This window comes from Lithobates pipiens, unplaced genomic scaffold (assembly GCF_037356315.1).
Source record: "Lithobates pipiens isolate NorthernLeopardFrog02 unplaced genomic scaffold, aLitPip1_a1.2 Scaffold_19, whole genome shotgun sequence".
Classification (NCBI taxonomy): domain Eukaryota; kingdom Metazoa; phylum Chordata; class Amphibia; order Anura; family Ranidae; genus Lithobates; species Lithobates pipiens.
Window position 1 is genome coordinate 587,187,215 of NW_027507764.1, and position 22,230 is coordinate 587,209,444.

Below are 22,230 nucleotides of genomic sequence, written 5' to 3' on the forward strand. Positions count from 1 at the left end.
TGTACCGTAGCACCCTATACCAAGTTACCAGTCCTTATAAGAACTTTTGTGGACCAAGCAGGTTGTGTATTAGTGTTTAGCAGACTGTACGTCAGTCCCTATACCGCTGAAGGACTGCTGCAGTATAGGGCAGCGGTCAGCAGTGGTGCACGTCAACCCTATCTATTGTGGACCGATAGCGGTCCTTACAGAACAGCAGACTGTACCGCACTCAAGCCTATGTACCGTAGCACCCTATACCAAGTTACCAGTCCTTATAAGAACTTTTGTGGAACAAGCAGGTTGTGTGTTAGTGATTAGCAGACTGTACGTCAGTCCCTATACCGCTGAAGGACTGCTGCAGTATAGGGCAGCGGTCAGCAGTGGTGCACGTCAACCCTATCTATTGTGGACCGATAGCGGTCCTTACAGAACAGCAGACTGTACCGCACTCAAGCCTATGTACCGTAGCACCCTATACCAAGTTACCAGTCCTTATAAGAACTTTTGTGGAACAAGCAGGTTGTGTGTTAGTGATTAGCAGACTGTACGTCAGTCCCTATACCGCTGAAGGACTGCTGCAGTATAGGTGAGCGGTCAGCAGTGGTGCACGTCAACCCTATCTATTGTGGACCGATAGCGGTCCTTACAGAACAGCAGACTGTACCGCACTCAAGCCTATGTACCGTAGCACCCTATACCAAGTTACCAGTCCTTATAAGAACTTTTGTGGACCAAGCAGGTTGTGTATTAGTGTTTAGCAGACTGTACGTCAGTCCCTATACCGCTGAAGGACTGCTGCAGTATAGGGCAGCGGTCAGCAGTGGTGCACGTCAACCCTATCTATTGTGGACCGATAGCGGTCCTTACAGAACAGCAGACTGTACCGCACTCAAGCCTATGTACCGTAGCACCCTATACCAAGTTACCAGTCCTTATAAGAACTTTTGTGGACCAAGCAGGTTGTGTATTAGTGTTTAGCAGACTGTACGTCAGTCCCTATACCGCTGAAGGACTGCTGCAGTATAGGGCAGCGGTCAGCAGTGGTGCACGTCAACCCTATCTATTGTGGACCGATAGCGGTCCTTACAGAACAGCAGACTGTACCGCACTCAAGCCTATGTACCGTAGCACCCTATACCAAGTTACCAGTCCTTATAAGAACTTTTGTGGACCAAGCAGGTTGTGTATTAGTGTTTAGCAGACTGTACGTCAGTCCCTATACCGCTGAAGGACTGCTGCAGTATAGGGCAGCGGTCAGCAGTGGTGCACGTCAACCCTATCTATTGTGGACCGATAGCGGTCCTTACAGAACAGCAGACTGTACCGCACTCAAGCCTATGTACCGTAGCACCCTATACCAAGTTACCAGTCCTTATAAGAACTTTTGTGGAACAAGCAGGTTGTGTGTTAGTGATTAGCAGACTGTACGTCAGTCCCTATACCGCTGAAGGACTGCTGCAGTATAGGTGAGCGGTCAGCAGTGGTGCACGTCAACCCTATCTATTGTGGACCGATAGCGGTCCTTACAGAACAGCAGACTGTACCGCACTCAAGCCTATGTACCGTAGCACCCTATACCAAGTTACCAGTCCTTATAAGAACTTTTGTGGACCAAGCAGGTTGTGTATTAGTGTTTAGCAGACTGTACGTCAGTCCCTATACCGCTGAAGGACTGCTGCAGTATAGGGCAGCGGTCAGCAGTGGTGCACGTCAACCCTATCTATTGTGGACCGATAGCGGTCCTTACAGAACAGCAGACTGTACCGCACTCAAGCCTATGTACCGTAGCACCCTATACCAAGTTACCAGTCCTTATAAGAACTTTTGTGGAACAAGCAGGTTGTGTGTTAGTGATTAGCAGACTGTACGTCAGTCCCTATACCGCTGAAGGACTGCTGCAGTATAGGGCAGCGGTCAGCAGTGGTGCACGTCAACCCTATCTATTGTGGACCGATAGCGGTCCTTACAGAACAGCAGACTGTACCGCACTCAAGCCTATGTACCGTAGCACCCTATACCAAGTTACCAGTCCTTATAAGAACTTTTGTGGAACAAGCAGGTTGTGTGTTAGTGATTAGCAGACTGTACGTCAGTCCCTATACCGCTGAAGGACTGCTGCAGTATAGGTGAGCGGTCAGCAGTGGTGCACGTCAACCCTATCTATTGTGGACCGATAGCGGTCCTTACAGAACAGCAGACTGTACCGCACTCAAGCCTATGTACCGTAGCACCCTATACCAAGTTACCAGTCCTTATAAGAACTTTTGTGGACCAAGCAGGTTGTGTATTAGTGTTTAGCAGACTGTACGTCAGTCCCTATACCGCTGAAGGACTGCTGCAGTATAGGGCAGCGGTCAGCAGTGGTGCACGTCAACCCTATCTATTGTGGACCGATAGCGGTCCTTACAGAACAGCAGACTGTACCGCACTCAAGCCTATGTACCGTAGCACCCTATACCAAGTTACCAGTCCTTATAAGAACTTTTGTGGACCAAGCAGGTTGTGTATTAGTGTTTAGCAGACTGTACGTCAGTCCCTATACCGCTGAAGGACTGCTGCAGTATAGGGCAGCGGTCAGCAGTGGTGCACGTCAACCCTATCTATTGTGGACCGATAGCGGTCCTTACAGAACAGCAGACTGTACCGCACTCAAGCCTATGTACCGTAGCACCCTATACCAAGTTACCAGTCCTTATAAGAACTTTTGTGGAACAAGCAGGTTGTGTGTTAGTGATTAGCAGACTGTACGTCAGTCCCTATACCGCTGAAGGACTGCTGCAGTATAGGGCAGCGGTCAGCAGTGGTGCACGTCAACCCTATCTATTGTGGACCGATAGCGGTCCTTACAGAACAGCAGACTGTACCGCACTCAAGCCTATGTACCGTAGCACCCTATACCAAGTTACCAGTCCTTATAAGAACTTTTGTGGAACAAGCAGGTTGTGTGTTAGTGATTAGCAGACTGTACGTCAGTCCCTATACCGCTGAAGGACTGCTGCAGTATAGGTGAGCGGTCAGCAGTGGTGCACGTCAACCCTATCTATTGTGGACCGATAGCGGTCCTTACAGAACAGCAGACTGTACCGCACTCAAGCCTATGTACCGTAGCACCCTATACCAAGTTACCAGTCCTTATAAGAACTTTTGTGGACCAAGCAGGTTGTGTATTAGTGTTTAGCAGACTGTACGTCAGTCCCTATACCGCTGAAGGACTGCTGCAGTATAGGGCAGCGGTCAGCAGTGGTGCACGTCAACCCTATCTATTGTGGACCGATAGCGGTCCTTACAGAACAGCAGACTGTACCGCACTCAAGCCTATGTACCGTAGCACCCTATACCAAGTTACCAGTCCTTATAAGAACTTTTGTGGACCAAGCAGGTTGTGTATTAGTGTTTAGCAGACTGTACGTCAGTCCCTATACCGCTGAAGGACTGCTGCAGTATAGGGCAGCGGTCAGCAGTGGTGCACGTCAACCCTATCTATTGTGGACCGATAGCGGTCCTTACAGAACAGCAGACTGTACCGCACTCAAGCCTATGTACCGTAGCACCCTATACCAAGTTACCAGTCCTTATAAGAACTTTTGTGGAACAAGCAGGTTGTGTGTTAGTGATTAGCAGACTGTACGTCAGTCCCTATACCGCTGAAGGACTGCTGCAGTATAGGGCAGCGGTCAGCAGTGGTGCACGTCAACCCTATCTATTGTGGACCGATAGCGGTCCTTACAGAACAGCAGACTGTACCGCACTCAAGCCTATGTACCGTAGCACCCTATACCAAGTTACCAGTCCTTATAAGAACTTTTGTGGAACAAGTGAGTTGTGAATGTTTAGCAGACTGCAGCAGAAGGGCAGCAGTCAAGTATAATATCCTTTCTATATTTGGAAGAAAGAATATTATACATGTACAAGCCTATTACTGTACCACTGATACCAGTCCTGAAAAGAACCTTTGTGGAACTAATAATAACAGCAAGTCTTTAAAATTACCCTCACTGCCTGACAACACTGCTTCCTTCCTGTCCCTATACAAATTGGCAAAAAAAGAGAACGATTAGTGGTTACTGGAACAGCTCTTTTGTGGACCTTGATAGTAACAGCTAATGATGATGATGATGATGATGATGATGAAAGACTAATCTGGCTGTCCCTGTAGCATACACCGTCCTTTCCCTTTCTCTAAACTAACAAAAGACACTCAGGCTGCTGCAAGAATCAGCAGCACAGCAAACCTATCAACACCTAACACCTATACCAGTCCTGAAAAGAACTTTTGTGTACCAAATAGCTAGTGGTTTATCTCTCCCTACTCCACACAGGAACCTGTCCCTATCTTAACAGAAGAAAGAATGTAAAATGGCCACCGGATCGGGTGTATTTATAGGTTAGGGGGAATGTACAAGTGTCCATGTGCTGTCATGTCTCAATTGGCTGTCCTGTATCACATGATAAACGTGTCACCAAAGGTTAAAGTTCTTGTATACATTAAACACGTAAGTCCGCCGCGGCGAACGACGGAAAAAGGCGTTCGAACGTGCGGACCGCGAATGTCGGAAATTCGCCGCGAAACGACCGCCGGGCGAACCGTTCGGCCATCACTATTGCTGGTATCAGTGCTGCTGTCAGTGCTCTCTATCTCAGTGCTCTATCTCTCTATCTCGGTGCTGATGTGGTCTCAGTTCTCTCTATCACGGTGCTGGTGTGGTGTCAGTGCTCTCTATCTCGCTGCTGGTGTCGGTGCTCTCTATCTATCTCGGTGCTGGTGTGTCAGTGCTCTCTATCTCGGTGCTGGTGTGGTCTTCAGTGCTCTCTATCTTGGTGCTGGTGTGGTCTCAGTGCTCTCTATCACGGTGCTGGTGTGGTGTCAGTGCTCTCTATCACGGTGCTGGTGTGGTGTCAGTGCTCTCTATCTCAGTGCTGGTGTCAATGCACTCTCTCTATCTCGGTGCTGGTGTGGTCTCAGTGCTCTCTATCACGGTGCTGGTGCCAGTGCTCTCTATGATGGTGCCGGTGTCAGTGCTCTCTATCATGGTGCCGGTGTCAGTGCTCTCTATCTCGGTCCACACACTGGACGACATTCTATGTGACCATACTATAACCGGTTTCAAGTGTGTGGCAAAATAATATTTAAGGAGGTCCAGGGCCCCCAGTCCACCTCTAGCTCTGGGAGTGAGCACTACGGAACTAGCTATCCTGTGGGCCTTATAGCGCCAGATAAAGTTAAGGAAGGAACTCTGAGTCGCTTTGAGTTGGGACATGGGAACGGGGATCGGTAACGTTTCAAATAGGTATAAAAGTCGTGGCATGATAGGCATCTTCAAGACATTGATGCGACCCAAGAGGGAAATGGGATACAAGTCCCATTGTCGCAAGAGTCGGTCGATGTCCCGAAAGAGTGGTGGGAAATTAGCATGATACAAGCTAGAGTAGGAAGAGGTAAGGTTAACCCCTAGGTATTTGAGGGAATCCGTACACCAATGATAAGCGTAGTTGCGCTGCAAAAGGGACAAGGTCTGCGGGGGAAATAAGGATAGGTAGAGCTTCCGTCTTGTTAGTGTTGATTTTATATCCAGAGATTGAGCTAAATTGGTGCAGGAGAGCATGGAGAGAGGGAAGGGAGGTGTGGGGTCTGGTTAAAGTCAGCAGAATATCGTCAGCATATAGAGACAATTTATACTCTGGTGCTCTCTCTCTCTCTATCACGGTGCTGGTGTCAGTGCTTTCTATCTTGGAGCTGGTGTCAGTGCTCTCTATCACGGTGCTGGTGTCAGTGCTCTCTATCTTGGTGCTGGTGTCAGTGCTCTCTATCTTGGAGCTGGTGTCAGTGCTCAGTCTCTGTCATGGTTCTGGTGTCAGTGTTCTATCTCAGTGCTGGTGTCAGTGAGGGAGATAGCAGCGGAAAAGCCAATCAGCAGGCAGTTCCAGAACCATGGCTGAGGATCAGCACTGGACTGGCACCTCCGGACCACCGCAATGGAGCCCTGCATAGGTGGGGGTAAGGGCCGGGCAGAGGGAGGGGCTCAAGCACAGGTTTGCACACTGGGACAGGACTGCGCTGCCCTGACTGTGGCACTAATCATTTCCTGCACCCCCTTCATAGCCTGCCCTGACCTTGCTTCTCCTCCATGGCCTTCATGCGCTCCTGAATTGTCAAAATTTCACAGATAAAAAAAAAAGAATGCTTGTCGTTGTCGATCCCAGATTCACTTAATACTTTTGTTATGTCAGTGTCCATGTGGTGGGACTATGTGTGCACAGCTAGTAAGTATTTTTGTGGCTGAAAATAGGACCTGGAGGTTTTTAAGGTTCGCCTGCCATTAAAGTCAATGGGGTCCGCCGCAAACTTTGCGGTTCGTGAACTTTTGGCCGCATTCGCGAAACGTCCCATCGGAAGTTCGTCCATCTCTATTGCTGATCTCCTGAGCTCCAGTGAGGCCTACTGATCCAGGGAGCTTGATTACTCATGTAGCACTGACCCCCGAATGAGCGGCTGATTTTGTTGGGCTTCTTGACCTCGTGTACGTCTAGAGGTTTCCCGAGGTATATGGCCCAAAGAACTGCAGAAAGTGACACCGGATCCACTTTTGGGATTTTTATTTGCAATGAGGGTTAGAGGGTTTAGGTAGAAAGTTCAGGTACTCTTGGAACTGGGATGCCATTAAAGTTCATGTGGGTGTAAAGGCAGGCGTCCTAATACTTTTGGTAACAATATTTTCCTTTAACTGCCAGCGCTGATCAAAGTAGAGAAATTTGCATTTATTTTTAATCTTTGTCACTTTTTTGTTCATGGATTAAATAGAAAATATTTTTTCCCCAAACTATTTTACCAAAAGAAATCCTAAAAAAAAGATAAATTGATGTATTATTACTTTTCTATCTTCAGTAATTATATTTATACTTTTTAACTTCAGTAACAATATTTTATTGAATTGCCAGCGCTGATCAAAGTAGAAAGATTAGCATTCCTTTTTTTTATTTTGTCATTTTTTTTTTTGTTTTATTTATGGATTAAATAGAAAATATTTTTTTCCAAACAATTTTACCAAAAGAAAAACTAAAGAAAATAAAATGATGTATTATTACTTTGCTATCTTCAGTTATTATATTTATACTTTTTAACTTCAGTAACAATATTTTATTGAATTGCCAGCGCTGATCAAAGTAGAAAGATTAGTATTCATTTTATTTATTTTTGTCATTTTTTTTTTTGGATTAAATAGAAAATATTTTTTTCCAAACAATTTTACCAAAAGAAATCTTTAAAAAAATAAATAAAATTATGTATTATTACTTTGCTATTTTCAGTAATTATATTTATACTTTTTAACTTCAGTAACAATATGTTATTGAATTGCCAGCGCTGATCAAAGTAGAAAGATTAGTATTCATTTTATTTATTTTTGTCATTTTTTTTTGTTTGTTTATGGATTAAATAGAAAATATTTTTTCCCAAACAATTTTACCAAAAGAAATGCTAAAAAAATAAATAAAATGATGTATTATTACTTTGTATATTTATACTTTTTAACTTCAGTAACAATATTTTATTGAATTGCCAGCGCTAATCAAAGTAGAAAGATTAGTATTCATTTTATTTATTTTTGTCATTTTTTTTTGTTTGTTTATGGATTAAATAGAAAATATTTTTTCCCAAACAATTTTACCAAAAGAAATGCTAAAAAAATAAATAAAATGATGTATTATTACTTTGTATATTTATACTTTTTAACTTCAGTAACAATATTTTATTGAATTGCCAGCGCTAATCAAAGTAGAAAGATTAGTATTCATTTTTTTTTATTTTTGTAATTTTTTTTTTTTGTTTATGGATTAAATAGAAAATATTTTTCCAAACAATTTTACCAAAAGAAATCCTAAAAAAAAATAAAGTATTATTACTTTATTATCTTCAGTAATGACTAAACTATTACAGGGAGGAGAACTGAAGGGGTTAATCCTTCACTCGCAGGTTTTCATCTGGTAAAGGGATTTCCCCTGCCGGTCCGGCACACGTTCCGCTACAACATTGAAGTAGGGTTGTGGTTTTTTGATTGCGAAATTTGGATTATTAGGTAAAAACCCAAAACTGCAATCGGTGAGATTTCATCATTGTGAAACTCTGTGATTTCTCCTTTATACTTAGAAATTGATGATTCCTTTCCAAGAATGACCAGTGGATGGTATAAATGGGCGAGGAGTCCCGGATTTTATCATCAGTCCTCCTAGACGGGTCACTCGTCCAACATGGGGCTCTCTGCAACTCTTTGGTTCCTGATGGGGGTGGCCGCCAGCAGTATGGCCTTACCGTTATTACAATGGAGCGAGGATGACGTCGCCGTCATGGCGCTGTACAGCGCCGATTACTACAACAAGGTCTCCGGAGAAGACGCCCTCTATGGGCTCCTGGAGAACGGCACGGAATACATCACTGTGAGTGGACGGGTTTTTATTACGCTTTTATATCCCAATTAGATTGGAGAGTGTATAGATATAATAGGGCAGTGATGGTGAACCTCGGCACCCCAGATGTTTTGGCACTACATTTCCCATGATGCTCCTGCTCTCTGTAATGTAGCTGAGCATCATGGGAAATGTAGTTCGAAAACATCTGGGGTGCCAAGGTTCGCCATCACTGTAATAGGTCATGGAGATGGGTTACGACCATGGGTGATCAATCTGTGGCCCTCTACTACAAGTCCCATCATGCCTCTGCCTTCGGGAGTCATGCTTGTAACTTGTTCAGCCTTGCAATGCATTATGGGACTTGTAGTTCTGCAACAGCTGGAGGACCCCAAGTTGAGCGCCCATTATTACATTGTTGCCAGACCACATTTGCACACTACTTTCAGGGCTATGTAATACAGTGGAACCTCGGATTACGCGCATAATCCGTTCCAGGAGAATGCTTGTAATCCAAAGCACTTGCATATCAAAGCGAGTTTCCCCATAGAAGTCCATGGAAACGAAGAGAATTCGTTCCACATTGACTTCTATTACATGCAATACCGAATGTGGCCAGAGGTGGTGGTGGTGGGGGTGGGGGGGATGCTGGAGAGCCTCAGATATACTTGGGGACAGCTCGACTGAACTTGGAAAGCTTCGGAAAGTGAAAGCGTTTCCGAGTATTTCTGAGTGATTCCGAGTATTCCCGAACCGTTCCGAATGTCCAGGGCGCCCCCCCCCCCCCCTGCGCCTCTGGCCAAATGCAGTACTGCACACCCCATTAGCTTGAATTCTGCTCATTTTGCGAGATAACACTCGCTAACCGAGTCAAAATCCAAAAAAAAAAAAAAAAAGTTCCTCGTCTTTCAAAACTCTCGTTAACCACGTTACTCTTAACCAAGGTTCCACTGTACATTGTAACACAATCACAGGGTCTGTAGAGACATTACTGTCACACAGAGGGCAGCACTGAGCTGCTCCAGCAAAAAAAAAAAAAAAAATGCATGCCGCCTGTTCATTCTGAGTTTCTTTCTCTCTGTGCTCCGCAGCAAAATTCACAGTAGAAAAAGGTGGGGGGAGCAAGAAAATCTAGCAGCTACTCTCCTGTGGACACAATACAGACACACACTATATTAAAAAAAAATAATAATAATTTCATTTAACTATTAATGCGCTCCCTCATTGGAAAAAAAAAATGGTGAAAATTGGTGACATGCTGCTATTAGTTTATTACAATGCTTAACACAGTGTTTACAAACATTGCTCAAAGACAGAGATACAAAGTAACATTGTTTATAAACATTGATCAGACAGGAGATAGAGAGATATAAAATAACATTGTTTATAAACATTGATCAGATGGGAGACAGAGAGATACAAAGTAACATTGTTTATAAACATTGATCAGACAGGACATAGAAAGTTACATAGTCAGGTTGAAAAAAAGACATATATATATATATATATATATATATAAAATCACACACATACTGTAGATCATACAATCCCATATACACAATCCTATACTCACAGTTGATCCAGAAAAAGGTGAAGAACTCAAGCATACAAAGTAATGTTTATAAACATTGATCAGACAGGAGATAGAGAGATGCAAAGTAACATTGTTTATAAACATTGATCAGATGGGAGATAGAGAGATACAAAGTAACATTGTTTATAAACATTGATCAGATGGGAGATAGAGAGATACAAAGTAACATTGTTTATAAACATTGATCAGATGGGAGATAGAGAGATAAAAAGTAACATTGTTTATAAACATTGATCAGACGGGAGATAGAGAGATACAAAGTAACATTGTTTATAAACATTGATCAAATGGGAGATAGAGAGATACATAGTTACATAGTCAGGTTGAAAAAAGTCCATCTAGTTCAACCAATAAAAATATTTACTGTGTGTGTGTGTATATATATATATATATACACACATATATACACACATATATACACACACACACACATACATACTGTAGATCATACAATCCCATGTACACAATCCTATACTCACAGTTGATCCAGAGAAAGGTGAAAACCCCCAGCATACAAAGTAATGTTTATAAACATTGATCAGACGGGAGATGGAGAGATACAAAGTAATATTGTCACTTTTGTATCTACTTTAATTCATCTGAAGATCAAAGGAAGGAGCCTCAATCCACATATGATGTCAGTCATAGAAACCCGACTAATTGTTTTTTATATACAGTTTGTTCCTGTTGAGCCTCTTATTAGCCGTTTGTTTATCCTGACCGGCTCTATTTCATTCCTTCTCCCCCCCCCCCCCCCTTCTCCTTTAACTGTCATTTTCCTGCTTTTTGTTTATTTTTAGAATTTAAAGTTTTTCAGTTTTAATTCATTTTGTTTGTTATTTTTCATTGTTGCATTTTTTTTAAAGATAATATCACCAAAAGAAAATCTTTGTAAAGAATTGACAAAGTTATTGCTGAATAAACTGGCTTGTAGCAGAAGGGGTGGGGGGGGGGGGGTGTACGGGGGGGGGGGGGGAGCTGATCCGGTCGGAGGGTGTTTTCACTTTCAATAGAAATCCTGTATCAGTGTGAGAACCTTTTTAAAAAAAAAACAACAAAGCGAATGTGGTTTTCTCCCCCTCCCCTACCACCACAGCCCCTATAACTGTCACCCTGCATCAGATTTAGATAAAAGCACTCGCTTCACATCCCAACAAAGTCGCCTGCAGTGCCACCTACTGGTCAGGGTTGGTATTGTAGCACAGAAGCATTCGCCTCACATCCCAACAAAGTCGCCTGCAGTGCCACCTACTGGTCAGGGTTGGTATTGTAGCACAGAAGCATTCACCTCACATGCAAAGTCGCCTGGAGTGCCACCTACTGGTCAGGTTTGGTATTGTAGCACATAAGCATTCGCTTCACATCCAAGCAAAGTCGCCTGCAATGCCCCCTACTGGTCGGGTTTGGTATTGTAGCACAGAAGCATTCACCTCACATCCAAACAAAGTCGCCTGCAATGCCCCCTACTGGTCAGGTTTGGTATTGTAGCACATAAGCATTCGCCTCACATCCCAACAAAGTCGCCTGCAGTGCCACCTACTGGTCAGGTTTGGTATTGTAGCACAGAAGCATTCGCCTCACATCCCAACAAAGTCGTCTGCAGTTCCACCTACTGGTCAGGGTTGGTATTGTAGCACAGAAGCATTCGCCTCACATCCAAACAAAGTCACCTGCAGTGCCACCTACTGGTCAGGTTTGGTATTGTAGCACAGAAGCATTCGCCTCACATCCCAACAAAGTCGTCTGCAGTTCCACCTACTGGTCAGGGTTGGTATTGTAGCACAGAAGCATTCGCCTCACATCCAAACAAAGTCACCTGCAGTGCCACCTACTGGTCAGGTTTGGTATTGTAGCACAGAAGCATTCGCTTCACATCCAAGCAAAGTCGCCTGCAGTTCCAACTACTGGTCAGGTTTGGTATTGTAGCACAGAAGCATTCGCCTCACATCCCAACAAAGTCGTCTGCAGTTCCACCTACTGGTCAGGGTTGGTATTGTAGCACAGAAGCATTCGCCTCACATACAAACAAAGTCACCTGCAGTGCCACCTACTGGTCAGGTTTGGTATTGTAGCACAGAAGCATTCGCCTCACATCCCAACAAAGTCGCCTGCGGTGCCACCTATGAGATAGTAGATGAACGTGCCTAAATATTAAAAAAGAATAATAATAATATAGCCGGTATCCTCATCCTCATAAATCGTATTCAGGGAGCAAATATAGGGAAGGGGCCTATGCATGGAACACTCCAACCATGAACTAGCCAAACATCCAATAGGCCCCTTCCCTATATTAGCTCCCTGAATGCGGTGCCACCTACTGGTCAGGTTTGGTATTGTAGCACAGAAGAATTCGCCTCACATCCCAACAAAGTCGCCTACATTACTACCTACTGGTCATGTTTGGTATTGTAGCACAGAAGCATTTGCCTCACATCCCAACAAAGTTGCCTGCAGTTCCACCTACTGGTCAGGGTTGGTATTGTAGCACAGAAGCATTCGCCTCACATCCAAACAAAGTCACCTGCAGTGCCACCTACTGGTCAGGTTTGGTATTGTAGCGCATAAGCATTCGCCCCACATCCCAACAAAGTCGCCTGCAGTTCCCCCTACTGGTCAGGTTTGGTATTGTAGCACATAAGCATTCGCCTCACATCCCAACAAAGTCGCCTGCAGTGCCACCTACTGGTCAGGGTTGGTGTTGTAGCACAGAAGCATTCGCCTCACATCCAAAGTCACCTGCAGTGCCACCTACTGGTCAGGGTTGGTATTGTAGCATGACTATGTAGATTCAGCTCTGAACAAGGACACTGCTATGCAAATCAGGGGCATTCTCCCACCACATGTTATTGAATAGAAGGAGCCCTTACAGCTCCACACTAAACTGGAAATGTTCTAGTGAATTTTCTACATAGAAAAACTTTTCATCCACTTTAATTCTTCATTTTTAGGATGAGAAATCTCGCTTTCATCAACTTTCCTTCCTGATACAAGAAACCGTGTGCCAGAAGAGTGACAACGCGCTGACCGATGACTGCGCATTCAAGGAGGGCGGAGTAAGTGACCGGATCTCTTTTAGAAGTCAGCATTAGGTTTAAGGTGCTATGAATGAAAGGAGATCTCCAGGCAGATATTAAAGACACAAATTAATGTTGCTCAGTAATCAATAACACATCATTGAGTGTATTTTTTTAAGTGCAAGAAATGTAAGCTCATGAATTTGGTGCCAGCCTTTTCTGGAGAAACGGAGCTGTGCCATTAATGATTAATGGCAACACCATACATTCACTAACGCCACATTTTAATGTACGCCAACATGCATGATATAAACTTTGGGTACTGGAGTTTCACAGGTGTGAGCAATTTTATCCTCTCCATGCCAGTGGTATGCATATATGCAGGACTTCTTGGGGGGTGGGATGGGCCCTAATGGCGAGAGGCTGCAGATATGTGCACCAGAATGTAAAAAGAGCCGTGCTGAAAGCGCGCACCTTCCACGCTCCCGGCACAGTTACCAGCGGCTAACAGAAAGCTCCCGATGTCTTCTCATGATCACAACGTTTCTGATCATGTGACCACTGTGACGGCCAATCACGATAGTCACGTTATCAGAAATCCTGCCCCACCTCCCAGCATCAGGAACCTCTTAAAGGGCTGGGAGGCGTCGGCATTAAGGGGGTTAAGGCTTCACATGTTGGGTATCTATTTACTCAGCGCAACCTCATCTATTATATTTTTAACAAGAATTGGATAATGTGTTGTGTTTATGTATCCTAAAATTGCCTTTGCTGTGTATTTAAAATGGTAACTACCACCATTTTATTCTCCTGGGTCTTTGCTTTCAGAAAATGCATACTAGTTGGGGGGGTTTAGCTAATCTTCAGGCCTAAAAATGATTATTTTATGGTTGGGTTTTCTCAAACTAGTCATGCAAAAATCGAAATTTCTTCTCAATCCCTCTGAATGATGATATTTTGTATATTGGGACTCCTAGCAGTCCATGGTCCCAGCTGGTAACATGTCATTCTGTGTTGTTCCAGGTTGTGAAGTCGTGTACATCACACTTCTTCGAGGAAGACGACCGGGACATCGTTGTGGTGACCTGCCAGAGCCAAGACAGCCATCAAGAAGTATGTGAGATCCATCTTATGTGTGATAATAGCTGTCGCCATTGCTGAAAGCCCAACTAAGCGTTTTGGGTTAAATCCTCTAAATACATTCCAGGTTCATCACAACAAGGGGCGTACCTACAGGGGTCACAGTGGTCGTCATTGCAACCCGGCCCCCTGCTCCTGAATAGATGGACAGCAGGGGGGCATGTAGAGGAACTGAGCCCTCAATGCAGCTGCTGAATGCCCGCTTCTCCTCCTCTCCCTTCCACAGATATTCAGTGACTGAAGGAGGGAAATGGAAGGCATCAGTTCCTCTACATGTCACCCCTGATGCCCCCCAATCCCTGTCCTGCTATCCCGGGCCCCTGTGTGGTTTACCCCCCCTCTCACCCCCTGAAGCACTGCTGGTTTCCCCCTCCCACCTCCCGCTGGCTGCTGCGGGGATGTGTCAGGATGGAGAGTGGGGAAGGGGCTGGTAAATGTGTCATTCACCGGCCCCTTCCTTGTCTTAATGAATAGAGTCAGTTTGATTGCTATCTTTTTATTTTTTATTTTCAATTATAGCTGGAGCATAGTAAACTGTTTTCTATACCTCCATTTATGAATGAATGGGAAGCTCTGTACAGAGATATTCCTGTTCGTTCATTCTGTGCAGCTGAGGCTGCAGAGAAAGGGATTGATATATCTGTCCTCAGTCTCTTTCTCTGTCTCGAAAGTGAGACATCAGAGCTCTGTTTAGACCCATAATATTTCACCAAATCCCACCAACAGGGGCTCTTAAAAAATCTGTAAAAAAAATAATGAAAAATAAAATAGTAATAAATAAAATAAAATGGTAAAAAAAATAATAAAAAAAGAAACTAAAAAAACACTGTCACCAGTGGCGGAACTACTAGAGTCGCAAATGTCGCACTTGCGACTGGGCTTTGGTGTTCCGCCACCGTGGGGAAAAACCCAAGATGGCAGGAAGGTGGCTCACTGCTAGACTGTAATAAAGGTTCCCATGATGGAAGTAAAGGGCCCCAGGATTAGTGGAAAGGGCCCCCAGTCGGGCCCTTAATTTCTTGCAGCAGGGCCCTGAAAGTTCTAGTTACACCTTTGAGGAGTAGTGACAGCGGTATCACTACTTCTGTCAGCCCAGCGCTAGAAGCAGCAAGGAGAGGAGGAGAGAGCCGGGAGGAGGTGCAGGCTGTGCTCTCTCTCCCCTCTCCTCCTCATAAGCTTGCACATAACGAGGGATGGGGGAATGCAATTTGGCATCTTTGCCCTGGGCAATGGATGATCTTGTTCTGGCATTGCACCTGATGACACTGCTGTAACCAGACACTGTGCTGGCACAGAACCACCTAGTGGCAGACTGGCTAACTGCACCTAACTACAGGGTGGTCCTCAATAATCTCAAGAGCACCTCTTCCCCCTTCCCGGCACTAGTACACTGTGAATGAAGTGCACCGTGGTGATGCTTCCCCAAGGGGAGGGCCCATGACACCTTGCAATACTTCATATTCCCATTGCACAGGTTCCTGGTATAATCTCTCAAGGTTTGGGTGCTGCAGCAACAACCAGCTGGATACTGGTTCAAGTCACAACATAGACATTTGTCAGCACACTGAGGATCAGCACAAAGTGGCGTCCAAACGGGTAGTTTATTGCATGATCACAACACAAGAAAGGTGCAACGTTTCGGAGTCATCCAGGACCCCTTCGTCAGGCATGACTCAGAAATGTTGCACCTTTCTTGTGTTGTGATCATGCAATAAACTACCCGTTTGGACGCCACTTTGTGCCGATCCTCAGTGTGCTGGCAAAAAATCTACGTCAGGACACCTTGCACTCACAGTATTTCCTTAGTTCTTCCTTCCGGGCTGAGTGATGCTGAGCACAATTCCACCTAGAGGACTGAGGGCATCTAGTGGTGAAGCCGAGGTACTGCATTGGAGAACTACGGACAGAAAGGGATTACTGCAGTCTGAGACATTTTTTTATTTTATTTTTTAACACGGTCTAAGGGACTATTTTAGAAAAGTTGATCCTTCTCTTAAAATTAAAAATGAACCCTAAATATTTAAACTCCTAATTAAATCTTCATTTTATTTTTCAGCACTCAAGAGTAAGGAGATCCCGTGGTGGTCGAGGTGGTGGCGGACGTGGTGGTGGCGGACGTGGTGGTGGCGGACGTGGTGGAAGAGGAGGCAGTAGATCTGGATCTCGCTCTTCCATCGCTGGGGGCGGAAGCCGAGGAGGAAGCAGAGGCGGTGGCGCCCGCTATGCCTAAAGTGTTTCCTTATGATTGGAAGCTTTTTGTACATTGTGTGTAAATAGATCGCTTTAATAAAATTCTCACTTTTCTCCAATCTGCTCACTTGGTACTTTACCTGAATAATTCTGCCAACAGACCTGGCAATGGGGGGGAAGGGGTGGGAAGGTGACAATGACCCCAGGGGCCCAGACTCTAAAAGGGGCCCCGCCTGGCACTCACTAGCATTGCAATGGGGTGCGGTTGGCCAAAGCAGTAGAGAAGCTGAATGCCCACTGAGCCTAATCAATAAGGTGAAGCTGCGTTCACTTTGAATACCCAATCACGAGCACCGGAAATGAAAAAAAAAAACAAAAAAAACAGGATTGTTACTTCGCGCATGTGATTGGATAATTGAAGTAAACACGGTTCCACATTGTTTTCTATTAGACATGTGTACTTTGTTTCGTTCAGAATTGGAATTCGGAAAAAATCTTTGTTATTGGGAGATTCAAATGTATCCAAATTTCTGAATTACAATACATGGTTAGTCTGGTTGGAAAAAAACATCAGTCCAATCAATAAAAGGGAAAAAATATCATATGATCCTAAATACACAATCCTATATCCACAGGTGATCCAGAGGAAGGCAAAAAAAAAAACACACAGCAAAGCATGAGCCAAATTGCTACAGCAGGGGAAAAAATCCTTCCCAATCCCCCGAGAGGCAATCGGATTTTTATACTTTAAATATAAATGTCAGTACCCAGTTATATTCTGTACAATTAGGAAAGAATCCAGACCTTTCTTATAGCAATCTACTGATCTGGCCAGAACCACCTCTGCAGGGAGACTATTCCACATTTTCACAGCTCTAACTGTGAAGAAACCTTTCCGTACTTGAAGATGAAATCTCTTTTCCTCTATATGTGAAAAGTGCCCCCGTGTCCTATGGGTTGACCTAAAGTGAAAAACTCAACACCAAGTTCACTATATGGACCCCTTATATATTTCTACATGGAGATCATATTCCCCCCTTATATATTTATACATGGAGATCATATTCCCCCCTTATATATTTATACATGGAGATCATATTCCCCCCTTATATATTTCTACATGGAGATCATATTCCCCCCTTATATATTTATACATGGAGATCATATCCCCCGTTATGTATTTATACATTGAGATCATATCCCCCCTTATGTATTTATACATGGTGATCATATCCCCCCCTTATGTATTTATACATGGAGATCATATCCCCCCTTATGTATTTATACATGGAGATCATATCCCCCTTATGCATTTATACATGGAGATCATATCCCCCCTTATGTATTTATACATGGAGATCATATCCCCCCTTATATAATTATACATGGAGATCATATCCCCCACTATGTATTTATACATGGAGATCATATCCCCTCTTATGTATTTATACATGGAGATCATATCCCCCCTTATATATTTATACATGGAGATCATATCCCCCCTTATATATTTATACATGGAGATCATATCCCCCCTTATGTATTTATACATGGAGATCATATCCCCCCCTTATATATTTATACATGGAGATCATATCCCCCTTATATATTTATACATGGAGATCATATCCCCCTTATGTATTTATACATGGAGATCATATCCCCCCTTATGTATTTATACATGGTGATCATATCCCCCCTTATGTATTTATACATGGTGATCATATCCCCCCTTATGTATTTATACATGGAGATCATATCCCCCCTTATATAATTATACATGGAGATCATATCCCCCCCTTATATATTTATACATGGAGATCAAATCCCCCCTTATGTATTTATACATGGAGATCGTGGCAGTGCACCCATAGAGGGTGTGGGAGCGCTGCCCCCTCTCTCCTGCATTGCACTGCGTTGCTTTAACTGACAATTGTACGGTGGTGCGACATGGCTCCCAAACAAAATTGACGTCCTTTTTTTTCCCACAAATAGAACTTTCTTTTGATGGTATTTGATCACCTCTGCGGTTTTTATTTTTTGCGCTATAAACAAAAAAAGAGCAACAATTTTGAAAAAAAAAAAGCATTTTTTTTTTACATTTTGCTATAATAAATATCACCCAAAAATATATAAAAAAACATTTTTTTCCCTCAGTTTAGGCTGATATGTATTCTTCTACATATTTTTGGTTAAAAAAAAGTTGCAATAAGCGTTTATTGATTGGTTTGCGCAAAAGTTATAGCGTTTACAAAATAGGGGATAGTTTTATGGCATTTTTATTATTGAATTTTTTTACCAGTAATGGCGATTTTTATCATGACTGCAACATTATGGTGGACACACCGGACATTTTTGACACATTTTTGGGACCATTGTCATTTATACAGCAATCAGTGCTATAAAAATGCACTGATTACTGTGTAAATGGCACTGGCAGCGAAGGGGTTAACCACTAGCGGGCAGTTAAGGGGTTAAGTATGCCCTGGGCAGTGATTCTAATTGTGGCGGGGAGTGGCTATGTGTGGCACGTCACTGATCTCTGATTCCGATCACAGGGAGCAGAGATCACCAACACTGTCACTAGGCAGAACGGGGAGATGCTTGTTTGTTTACATTAGCATCTCCCCATTCTTCCTCTCCCTGAGACGATCGCGTGTATGTCCGCGGGACCCAACTCACGGAGCTTGCAGCGGGCGCGTGCCCACAGGCCGCCTCTTAAAGGGCAATGTACAGGTGCGTAAGTTTGCCTGTACGTGCCCTTCTGCCACAGTATAGCGGTGTGAGGCAGTCGGCAAGCGGTTAAAGTGAAAAATAAAATAAAAGTGAAATATTCCTTTAAATATCATACCTGGGGTGGTGGCTATAGTATGCCTGTAAAGTGGCGTGTGTTTCCCATGCTTAGAACAGTCCCAGCACAATATGACATTTCTAAAGGAATAAAAGTCATTTAAAACTGCTTGAGGCTTTAATGTAATGTCTGGTTCCCCGCAATATGGATGAAAATCAGTGAAACAAACAGCATGGGTACTCCCCCTCCCCCCCCAGCCCATTATCAGGCCCTTTGGGTCTTGTATGGATATTAAGGGGAACCCTGCAACCAAATTAAAAAAAGAAAAAGGCGTGGGGGGCCCCCAGGCCCTATATACTCTGAACAGCAGTATACAGGTGGTCCAAACAAGACTGGGATTGTAGGTTTGTTCTTAAGTAGAATCTGTTTGTAATTTGGAACAGGTACATTTTGTAAGTGTAGCTCCAGCCAAAAAAATCTAATTTAAAGCTTTTTGGAAAACATAGGGAAGGGTTATCACCCCTGTAACATTTGTTTTGCTGTCTGTGCGCCCCTGTTCAGAAGATTTCACCTCACTTTCTGTCCCAATGACAATTGAATTTTGAAAATTTGTTTTTTTTAAAGGGAAACAAGGATTGGTGATAAATCAGCGGAGACACCTTTTCCCCATATTAACTCTTACAGGAGAGAATTTCCCTTCCTAGGGGGTAGATTTCTTTTCACTTCCTGTTGTCTCCCTCCATTTTGTAAGTAGGATTTTTGAAAAAAGGGGAGCGCCTGTATATACTAAAGGGCCTGCCCTATACACGCTGCGGAAAATTGGGCCTTAGGTGTTGGCGGTGGCACAACACTGTAAGCCCTCACAGTTACTCTTGGCCCTTACAGTTACTCTATTTCACAGCAGGAACGGGCCCTGCTGTGAAATAGATCAAAAATTATAATTACACGCCCCTGTTAAACAGGGGCAGAAAAATTGGGTCTTAGGCAGTGGTGGTGTATGCCACAACACTGCAACCCCTCACAGATACCCTTGTTGAGTACAGGAACGAGCCCTGCTGCAAAATATTACAGCAAAAATTGTAATTATATTATATTGTTAAACAGGGGCAGAAAAATTGGGCCAAAAATGTTCTTAGAAGCTATCAACATGAACATTGAGGAGGAATAGGATAGTCACTCAGCATAACAGTATAGTCACTCAGCATCATAATATGCAGTCTTCAAGGGATCTCACATTCATAAAAAAATATTCTGTTACAACAGAATCAGGTGCTTGGTAGTTGGTGATCCAAGACTGATTCATTTTTATGAAGGTGAGCCGATCAACCGAGTCAGTGGACAGGCGCACTCTGATCTGTTACAAAGCCTCCAGCGACACTGAATGTGCATTCTGAAAGAACTCTGGATGCAGGACAGGCCAGTAGCTCAATTGCATACTGTGCAAGCTCTGGCCAGTGATTCCTCCTCAAGACCCAGTAACCCAGTGGATTTTCAGTTGGAAAGGTCTCCAAGTTTGATCTTGCCCCTAGGTATTCCTGCACCATGTACAACAGACGCTGGCGATGGTTGTTGGAACCGATCAGACCTTGGGGCTGCGGACTAAAAAAATTGTCTGACTGCATCGGTAAGATGGCCACCTTCTCCAACACTCCTGTGACTGACGGAAGCCTCAGCAACATGTTGTCCAGGAGGACCAGGAAATTGTAACCTCCCAGGCTCTAGAAAACGCATTGCACAAACCTTTCTGCAAGGCCTCCTGAAGAAGTTTCATCTTCTGCTCCCTCTGCGATGGCTGGATAAGTTCCGCCACCTTACCCTTGTAACGTGAATCGAGAAGGGTTGCAGCCAGTACTGATCCCTCTCCTTGATACCACGAACCCGAGGGTCCTTTCGCAGGCTTTGCAGGATCAAGGAGGCCATGCAGTGTAGGTTTGCTGAGGGATTCGGTCCGGAGTCCTCTGGGTCACTAAGGACGACCTGATCCACAGCCACGTACAAGTCCATGGGTTTCTGGGGCCTGAAAACTATCCCTTGAATACTGCTGCTGATGCTGATTGCCAGGCTCCATGCTGACACAATCCTCCTCCTCCTGTGTGATAGGCGGGCCTGCAGGAATACTGTTTGGATAAAGGGGGCCTTGAGAGGTAAAGAAGTCCTCCATTTCCTCCCTCTGTTCTGCCTCAAGTGCCCTGTCCATTATTCCATGCAGCGTGTGCTCCAACAGGTAGACAAGAGGGACAGTATCACTGATGCATGCATTGTCACTGCTCACCATTCTCGTGGCCTCCTCAAATGGTGACAGGACAGTGCATGCATCCTTGATCATGAGTCATGGTGTGGCGAAAAAAAGCCAAGCTTCCCTGACCCTGCCCTGGTGCCATACTCACACAGGTACTCATTGATGGCCCTCTGCTACATGTGCAGCTGCTGAAGCATTGTCAACGTTGAGTTCCACCTGGTGGGCATGTCACAGATGATGGGCAGGTTGCATTCCTTTTGAAGGTCAGCCAGCCAAGCCCTGGCATTATATGACCGGCGGAAACGCCCACAGACTTTCCTGGCCTGCCTCAGGAGATCCTGTAAGCCCGGGTACCTGCACAAGAACCCCTGCACCACCAAATTAAGGACGTGAGCCAAACAGGGAACATGAGTGAAGTGGACAAATCTGCACAGGAAGAGGCCATAGAGGAAGAAGAAGAGGAGGGGGTGGAGGAGAGAGGTGTGGCAGAATCACCACTACCAGCATTTTGGAGGCGTGGTGGTGGAACAAGCTACAACAATACTGCACCCTGTCCTGCATCCTTCCCAGCTGCCAGCAGGGTTACCCAATGCACCGTGAAAGAAAAGTAATGTCCCTGTCCATGCCTGCTGGACCATGAGTCAGTGGTAATATGCACCTTACCACTGACTGCCCTGTCCAACAAGGCCAAGACATTGCCTTCCACATGCCGGTAGAGAGCCGGAAAAAAAATGGCATTTGGGAACCTGCCACAAATTCTTGAAAGGGGGCCGAATCTACCGGCAGCAGTTGGAGTGCTAGCAATTTAGCCAAACTAGCATTCAGCCGCTGAGCATGTGGATGGCTGGGACCAAATTTCTTGCGACGGTTTAGCAACTGG

General features: G+C 44.4%; 1 protein-coding gene across 1 annotated transcript; it reads left to right on the top strand.

Moving 5' to 3' along the window:
- The first annotated feature begins 8,172 nt into the window (after nt 1–8,172).
- On the top strand, nt 8,173–16,439 carry LOC143997735 (batroxicidin-like). The gene is made up of 4 exons (XM_077493524.1): nt 8,173–8,412; nt 12,925–13,029; nt 14,014–14,103; nt 16,187–16,439. Exons 1-4 carry the CDS (start codon nt 8,227–8,229, stop codon nt 16,358–16,360), a joined length of 555 nt encoding a protein of 184 aa, XP_077349650.1. The 5' UTR covers nt 8,173–8,226; the 3' UTR covers nt 16,361–16,439.
- The last annotated feature ends 5,791 nt before the right edge of the window (nt 16,440–22,230 follow it).